The following is a 9,607-nucleotide window of genomic DNA, read 5'->3' on the forward strand; positions in this document are numbered from 1 at the left end:
GTTTATATATAACATATCTGTTTTGATGTTACTGTTTTTAGAATAATTTATTGTTAATTTTTTCTCATCGTTTATTTATTTCCATGTTTCCTTTTCTCACTGGGCTATTTTTTTCCTGTTGGAGCTCTTGGGCTTATAGCACCTTGCTTTTCCAACGAGGGTTGTAGCTTGGCTAGTAATAATCATGATAATGATAAACCAAGAAGTTGGTTTTATGTTCATCATTAATTATTTAGTCTAAGTAGATTTCATCTCTTGCCTTTGAATCAAGGTCTTAAGATGCAAAAATAGTTATTTTGAAAATTGTCGTGTTATGTATTAGAAATGGTGTAATAGCTCGGAATGATTTGATCTTATATTGATACTGAAATTAACAGAATGTCCTAATTAGTTCGTGTCAAACAAACTAGAGCCAGAAACTAGTTATTTCAGGCTTGCTTTTGCTTTTGATTTCTTTTATCCATATGTCCTTTGGTGAATTCTCTCTCTCTCTCTCTCTCTCTCTCTCTCTCTCTCTCTCTCTCTCTCTCTCTCTCTCTCTCTCTCTCTCTCTCTCTCAGCTATGGTATCAGTAATATCTAAATGAATAATCGTACCAGTGGGCATCCTTTCTTTTATTGTATTACCTCTAAATATGTTTAATAAATTCAGGTTGCTGATTTGCTACTCTCTTTTAGCACACGTAGACCATACAAATATAAATGAAATAATTCAGTAGAATTAATTAAAATAAAATGCTATTACTGGATTCAGCTTTTGATTTGTGATGCTGGATAAAACACTGGCATGCAAGACTGGTCTGTATCACCAGGTAACTCCTGAAGTTCATTGGTAATTGAGGTTCAACTTATTTTATGGCTTCTGCTGGTATGATAAGTGGCTAACTTGTCTTTCTTTTGAAGAGTGTGGTGCCTTATCCCCATGGGAGGTAGATATTTATTATTATTGCAGAGTGTATTGTTTGTTGATTTCCATTAATACCAAATCTGTATGGATATATATATATATATATATATATATATATATATATATATATATATATATATATATATATATATATATATATATATATATATATATATATATTATATATATATATATATATATATTATATATATATATATATATATATATATATATATATATATATATATATATATATATATACACACATATACAACTTCAACACAACAAAAACAAAAATAAATGCAACTGTTTCTAGTTCGTTGCAGGACAAAGGTTTCATATATGTCAGTTCATGTCTTGGGTTTGGCCAGTTTTCATCACCATTCTAACCAATGCGGATTGGTGATGGTGTGAGATTTTCGTCTGATCGCTTACAGCAAACCAACTTAGTATTGTTAACTCTGATTGGTACAGATTCGCCGCGTTAAGGTATACTCACTCAGAGAATATATATATATATATATATATATATATATATATATATATATATATATATATATATATATATATACATATATATATATATATATATATATATATATATATATATATATATATATATATATATATATATATATATGTGTGTGTGTGTGTGTGTACGCGCGCGCATATGTATGTAAGTGTATACTGTGCATAATTGGTCCTTGTGTTAATACACGGTATTGATTACCTTTGTGGAGCAATATTTGTTATCATTAAAACAGGTACATGTTCTTGTTTGTTTTGGTCATGACTTGAAAGGTAATTATGTCGTGTTTTGAGAGAGAGAGAGAGAGAGAGAGAGAGAGAGAGAGAGAGAGAGAGAGAGAGAGAGAGAAGGGCTTTTTTGTTTTAGAGGCACGCATTTAAATGTAGACAGCAAGAGAATAAGAAGGATTGCTATACTTTTTTTTTATTTTTTATTACAGAGTAATCCGTTTATGTTTTACCTGCGTTGTTAAAAATCTGCATTAAAAAACGGTAAATGTCTGGCAACATTTATTCCAGGATTTTTACCGTTTTAAAAACGGATATATTGACGTAAAGGAGTGATATTACCGTCACCAACCCATAACATGTAAAAACAAGTTGTGGTAAAATTACGGTCGCCTGTATTTTTTACGGAGAATTTTCGATTAAAATTACAGTATTTTTTTTTGTAACAGTGTGTGTTTGTATGTTTGCTTGTGCTTGTGATATTGGCCAAAGGACAATCCACTGGATTGTGAGGGTAATCCAAATCCAACTTTGATGAAGGGACGTTTAAGCCTAATAGAGCTGTTCATTGCATTAGATGCTTTGAATTCATCGTTTAAGTCTAATAGAGCTGTTCATTGCATTGGATGCTTTGAATTCATCGTTTAAGCCTAATAGAGCTGTTCATTGCATTAGATGCTTTAATTTCATCGTTTAAGCCTAATAGAGCTGTTCGTTGCATTACATGCTTTGATTTCATCGTTTAAGCCTAATAGAGTTGTTCATTGCATTAGATGCTTTGAATTCATCGTTTAATCCCAATAGAGCTGTTCCTTGCATTAGATGCTTTAATTTCATCGTTTAAGCCTAATAGAGCTGTTCCTTGCATTAGATGCTTTGATTTCATCGTTCAAGCCCAATAGAGCTGTTCCTTGCATTAGATGCTTTGATTTCATCGTTTAAGCCTAATAGAGCTGTTCCTTGCATAGATGCTTTGATTTCATCGTTCAAGCCCAATAGAGCTGTTCCTTGCATTAGATGCTTTGATTTCATCGTTTATGCCCATAGAGCTGTTCCTTGCATTAGATGCTTTGATTTCATCGTTCAAGCCCAATAGAGCTGTTCCTTGCATTAGATGCTTTGATTTCATCGTTCAAGCCCAATAGAGCTGTTCCTTGCATTAGATGCTTTGATTTCATCGTTCAAGCCCAATAGAGCTGTTCATTGTATTAGATGCTTTGATTTCATAAGTGCTAATTGATAAATTAAGAAATTAGTTCTGTTAAAGAACTTTGCCACCTAAAGACTATAAACTGTTCTTTTCTCTCTTATATGAAGTGTTATTTTTAGATAATGACTCTTTAAGTTCAAACTCGCAGCACATATTTTGATGTTGAACAGGCCGACATAAGTCATTTTATAGTTTATATATCAAATATATGTTTTAATGTTAATGTTAACATTTTATTTCAGTTTTTTCATTACATCTTATATCGTTTATTTATTTCATTATTTCCTTTCCTTACTAGGCTATTTTTCCCTGTTGAAGCCCTTGGGCTTATAGCATCTTGCTTTTCCCACTAGGGTTGTAGCTTAGCTATTAATGATAATAATAATAATAATAATAATAATAATAATAATAATAATGAAGCGAAATGAGTAAGAATAAGAAATGAAATACACGCAAGGCAAGGCAGTCGACATTAAGGGCAATAACACAAGTCATTACCTTAATCGAGATAGGTGTCATGCCGCTAAACACGAGAACAAAACAAAAGAAAGGGGAAAAATGAGGTCTGGGGAGAATGTTTTAGGAAGTGTGTCATGTGAACGACATTACGGTAGCGACATCCGGGGTCATATAGTCACCCTCCACAGTCGTCTTCCTCTCCCCCCCTAATCACATCGTATCCCTAATCCAAATCTTCCTTCCAAACCCCCCCCCCCCCCCACACACACACACACTCCTTGGCGACAGCAGCGACGACGACTTTTACCAGTAATTTCTATAGACTAAAACTACAGTACAGTCGGCGTCAGAACTGATACAACAAATTGCAAAATTTATCGTACATAGTTCGTTAGAAACTCTTGTTAGGGTTGTCAGTTAGTATATTTTATTCCAATTATTGTCATCCTTTTTATCGGATAATAAGTATCAGTGATTAAGTGTAAAACCATTTCCCTAGTGACTGGTCAGTGTTAGTTCTATGATTGTGTTTTAAAAGAAAAAAAAAGCACCGACTTTTATGTTTTGACTTTTTTCTCATTATTTTTCCTCATATTCAATAACTACTGTTCTAATTGGAGTCTTTCCTTGTTAAGTAATAGTTTTATTGATGTGCTGAAAGATTATTTTTAAAAATATAGAAATGATAGATTCATAAAGACGCATTAGAATACACTATCTGAATTATTGAGGCATATATGTGGGGATGTGAAGGTGAGCTGTCATATATATTTATAGAAATGTATAGATACTACTATCATAATTGGTGTGCTGTGGGAAACACAGTTGCACTTACAGGTATATAGGAATATATAGGTTAATTTTACGAAATCATGGCAGCGTGTATATATGTATATATATATATATATATATATATATATATATATATATATATATATATATATATATATATATATATATATATATATATATATATATGTGTGTGTGTGTGTGTGTGTGTATATATATATATATATGTATATATATAGCTATATATATATATATATATATATATATATATATATATATATATATATATGTGTGTGTGTGTGTGTGTGTGTGTGTGTGTGTGTGTGTGTGTGTGTGTGCTCACAATTGATGCATAACAATAAAAACTTACAAATCAGGTAAAAAAATATGCTCAACATATTAACATAATAAAAATGAACAAGTTCTATGCTAGATTGCTTTTTATATTGGCTTCCCAAATTACGACGCTGAAATTATAAAATTACTATCTGTGTTGTTCCACACACTTTCACTAAAGCCATTAAAATGTCATTACGGCCCAAGGAAACGAGAGAGAGAGAGCCGAAAATGTTAACACTTCGATCTTTATTCCTTCACGTAAATCGGAAAGTCCACACTTTACACTTTACACTTTACATTTGGCATTTGGAAGAGTCGTCCTAAAGTTCAGGTGGTCTTTCCTCTTCTCCAGAATTGTTAGTAATTCTGTCTTGTTTCATAGATTGTGCTGATTTCAGTCCCTCGGGTTTTGGGTTTGCTTGTCTGTAACTTCTGTAAGTCTCCTTTTTTTTTTCTTAATGGTGTATTGCGAGTTGCATGTCAGATCGAAGTATTTTTCAAGAGTAGTTGTTCTTCATTAGGATAGAATAAGCACGTGCGTTTGCGCAACGCACGTTTGATCACACATGCACACATATATATATATATATATATATATATATATATATATATATATATATATATACATATTTTATATATATATATATATATATATATATATATATATATATACACATATTTATATATATATATATATATATATATATATATATATATATATATATATATATATATATATATATATATGTGTGTGTGTGTGTCTGTATGTCACGCACACACATATATATACTGTATATATATAAATATATATGTATATATTTATTTATTGTGTATTCATAAATATACAGTATATACAGTATACCTACATTTTACACACGCATAATGGGTTGGTTCAAGATATCGTGTGGTCTAGGTCTTATCCACTTAATTTTATTTAGCGGTGATTTTAGGGTCATTGAACCTAAAAGATTCATATTCCCAGCACAGGGTAACGTGACCCCACCCTTGTTACGCACTGTGCCGCCGACTGTCACAGTTACCCGACTGGTGTTACCTATTCCCTCTTGAGTGTTATACACGCTGCTTCCTATTAGGTCAGCTCGACGTGGTTTAATATACGGGATATCCTTCGACATGGGCGTCTTCTTAATTACATTTAGGCCTCTCTCGGTTCGCTGGATGACTGAGATTTTGGCCGTTTGCTTTTCCTAAAGACTAGGTATCCTTTTCAAATTATTATTATTATTATTATTATTATTATTATTATTATTATTATTATTATTAAATGCTAAGCTACAACCCTAGTTGGAAAAGCAGAATGCTATAAGCCTCTTTGACTTCCAACAGGGAAAATAGCCTGGAAAGGTAAGGAAACAAGAAAATAATTATTATAATTATTATTATTATTACTTGCTAAGCTACAACCCTAGTTGGAAAAACAGAATGCTATAAGCCCAGGGGCCCCAACAGGGAAAATAGCCCAGTGAGGAAAGGAAACAAAGAAAAATAAGATATTTTAAGAAAAGTAACATTGAAATGAATATTAACTATATAAACTATAAAAAAACTTTAACAAATCAAGAGGAAGAAAAACTAGATAGAACAGTGTGCCTGAGTGTACCCTAAAGCAAGAGGGACTATCAGGATTGTTTCAGCAAATTTTAGAATGTTTTCCGTTTACTGCTGTTATTAATACTAACTTCTTTTAAATTTCTATATATTATAGATATTTAACTCTTCATCTATTTTCTTACACTTATGATTTTTTATTCATCAGTTTTGATATACGGTATATTTTATTTCCCAAATTTATTCCGGCCACCTCTGTATGAGTCATGCTTGTTATTTTCTCAATATCTTTTAATAGCGCCAGCGATTGATGCACTTCATAAGTACAAAAGTTTTGTTACTTATTATTATTATTATTATTATTATTATTATTATTATTATTATCATCATTTTGGTGGTTATGATGTATCTTCCTACTGTCGATACCACTATAATTAACAAAACTATTGTATTTATAAAGTGCATCAATCGCTAGTCTTAGAAACGAAACCTTTCCACAGAGATTTTTTTCATTTACATCATAACTCGGACAAATGCTACTTTTTTATGGTATTATAAACATATATTGTTGAAACAGTTGAAGAACAAGAAAGTCTTTCGAGTGCTAAACATGGAAAGGTTTTGCTTCCTTTACCTTTCATATGAATAACATACAAAGCTTCTTATCTTTTCTGGTAGTTTACGGTTCTTTCTGTATTTGAAGGTGGTCTTGTATTTCTTGTTATCCGCTATTCTTCTTCTTTGTCTGTATCTTTTCCCACTTCTATGTGGGGGTCGATGTTTCTGGTCAGCTTTCTCCATCTACCTCTGTCCCACACCTCATCACCAGTTAATCCCTTTGATCGAAGGTCATCCTTGATACAGTCCAACCACCTTCGCTTTGGTCTCCCTCTCCTTCTCGTTCCCTGTACCTCTATTTCCATCACACTCCTCCAAATATACTGTTCATCTCTTCTCATGATATGACCATACCACCTCAGTCTACTTTCTTGGATCTTAACTGATAGTTTTCTAACTCCTGTGGTACCCCTAATTACTTCATTCCGTATCTTATCGCTATATGTAGAAAAATACGAACCAGGCCAGGGTCTTAGACCATACTCCTATATTGATTGATTGCTATAATGCAATTCTGTCTCTGCTGTGAAGATCTTATATGGAAAAGCATGTCAACAACATTGTTCTTGTAAGATACAAAGCGAAAATCAAGGGAATCATTTAGGTTACGGGCAAGGCATTTCCGATCGTACTCTCAGGGGGTCAGGGTGCCAGATAACTCATAATCAATCAATCAATCGTTCTCACAGGAACAAGTACAAAACAAATCGTTAGTATCGGGCTGTATACTCTCTCTCTCTCTCTCTCTCTCTCTCTAAAGGACTGCCAGGAATTGGATGAAAAAGGGAGACAGTCACCGGAAATAAAACGCCTGATTCATTGATCCCTCGGGCTTCTCGGGCAGTCTTAAAGGGAGAAGGAGTTGCAAGACTAGGACTTAGACAGGCAGATAGTAGATTGGAAGGTATCCTACACTGCGCATGGGGATATTTACATGGTCCTTCTACATATATGTATATTTTTATTTGTTTGAGGATCCTATGAGCTTAGACTCGAAAGCCGGTTATTCCACGCTTTGTCGGAGTTAGATTTGATATGATTCAGTGATAAGATGGGATAAGAGGCGGGAAGAATCCGAGCTGGTGATATGAAGTGTATTTTGTTTTATATTCATAAAAATGCTGGATAGTGCAAAATCACTTTAACGATATATAAAAGTGTAGATAAATCCTGAAGGATATATTTTCTAACCCATCAGTATTTTGGACTTATTATGATATTCGCAGAGTTCGTTAATCAATGTGTGTTGTCTTTCAATCATTCATTCTCAGTGTACGTTTTTCAGTGAAATCAAATTTAGCTAATTCTTTTAGTCTCTCAGACAATCGTATTCACCTTGGGAATTCCAGGAACGTGACTGCTTGAATCTCGACATTTCTGAAAAGTTCCCACAAAGTTCCCACACATATCCCAATCTTAAATATATTTTGGGATTTTTTTTTTCATCATAGGCCATTTTGAATATACTGTACTTGGGGAATTTTTTTTTCATTATAGGCCATCTTAAATATATTTGTGGATTTTTTTTTTCATCATAGGTTTTGAATTTTATTTTGAAATTTTTGTTTGGAAATTTCTGGTTAAGTTTGCCACAGCTTTCGTAAATGGCAGGTTTTTCTAAAGAACTTATTGAAAGAGACATGCGTCACCATTTTCTTTTTTATTCTAGTTTTGAGTTATTGCTTTGAACAACTCAGTATAACTGTATCATACCTCCATTGCATGCCAGCACATTTCCCTAAAGGAATTCGGTGAGCAAGCCTAAGTGCATTTTCATTTTTACATAAATTCCCAGTTCATTCTCGTATCCTTCTTCCTGGAAGCGTTCTCTGGTTCAACTGGAAACAAGAAAAGGGTGCCGCTGTCCCATTTCTTGAAATCGGCATCTCTAAAACTTACTTTATTCACCTGAGTGACATGTATAAAAAAAAAACTTAAAGGTTTTAAAGGTTTAAAGGCCGCTCATGAATGGCAGAGGCAAGGCACAAATGACATTGCCCTATCAAGCAGGACAATGCCATAGAGACTGACCACATTACATATGATCAGCGCCCAAGCCCCCTCTCCACCCAAGCTAGGACCAAGGAGGGCCAGACAATGGCTGCTGATGACTCGGCAGATAGACCTATAGGCTCCCGCAAACCCACCATCCTTGTCTCTCAAGGATGGTGAAGTTAGACCAAGGGAACTAGCGAGTTTGAGCTGGACTCGAACTCCAGTCTGGCAATCACCAGGCAAGGACGCTACCACCAGGCCAGCACAAATCAACTTGCATTTGATCATTATGATAAAAAGGAGATTGCAGTTACATTTTCCTCATCTTTCATTTGAGGTATCTCAATATGTAGCCTCTCGTCCCAAAAATAAGTAAAACCAATTTTGACTATGGTTCCCAGACAAGAAATAGCCTTTATATATATATTTTTTTTTTTTTAATTTATGGGGTTTTCTCGTTCAATTCAATTTTATTTGCTGCTAATCGGCGAACTATTGTAAAGATGAATACGAATAATAGTTATATTCATGAAATTTATGTTTTTTATAAGCGACGTAGTGTTATTACTGTTAATGCGAGAAAGAAACTCGGCGAAAACTTTGAAACAGCTCAAACTTATTCCCTTTTTTGAGATTCAAAAGCAACAGCATAGTGATTGATTAAGGTCTAAGGTGGATGTCTCTTTGTGTGTTGTTTATTTCATCCTAATTTAAAAATAATGCGAAGTTGAATCGCTCAAGGTTTAGACTACGGTAGTTTGAGTTATATGATTTATAATCGTTTGGTTATTAAGATAGTTGTCTTCACCGGATCTGTTTTATATAAACATTTTGAGAATGAATTTCCTTTTATGAGATTTTATAGTTTTCAGTAATATTGTTTTATACACCCTTACGTTCCGTGGAATGTTGAACGTCATACAAATTCTACTTTGCGTGCAACCATTTCTTGTTAAGGTTTCATGC

The 9,607-nt window shown here is 33.3% G+C and overlaps 1 protein-coding gene across 1 annotated transcript in view; it reads right to left on the reverse strand.

Annotated features, from left to right (window-relative positions):
* LOC137657358 (uncharacterized) overlaps positions 1-8,929 on the reverse strand; it is a 43,084-nt gene extending 34,155 nt beyond the window's left edge. The window contains exon 1 of the mRNA XM_068391694.1: positions 8,794-8,929. Within this exon, the coding sequence (XP_068247795.1) occupies positions 8,794-8,929 (136 nt within the window). The remainder of the gene's footprint in view (positions 1-8,793) is intronic.
* Positions 8,930-9,607: the final 678 nt, after the last annotated feature.

This window comes from Palaemon carinicauda, chromosome 18 (assembly GCF_036898095.1).
Source record: "Palaemon carinicauda isolate YSFRI2023 chromosome 18, ASM3689809v2, whole genome shotgun sequence".
Taxonomy (NCBI): domain Eukaryota; kingdom Metazoa; phylum Arthropoda; class Malacostraca; order Decapoda; family Palaemonidae; genus Palaemon; species Palaemon carinicauda.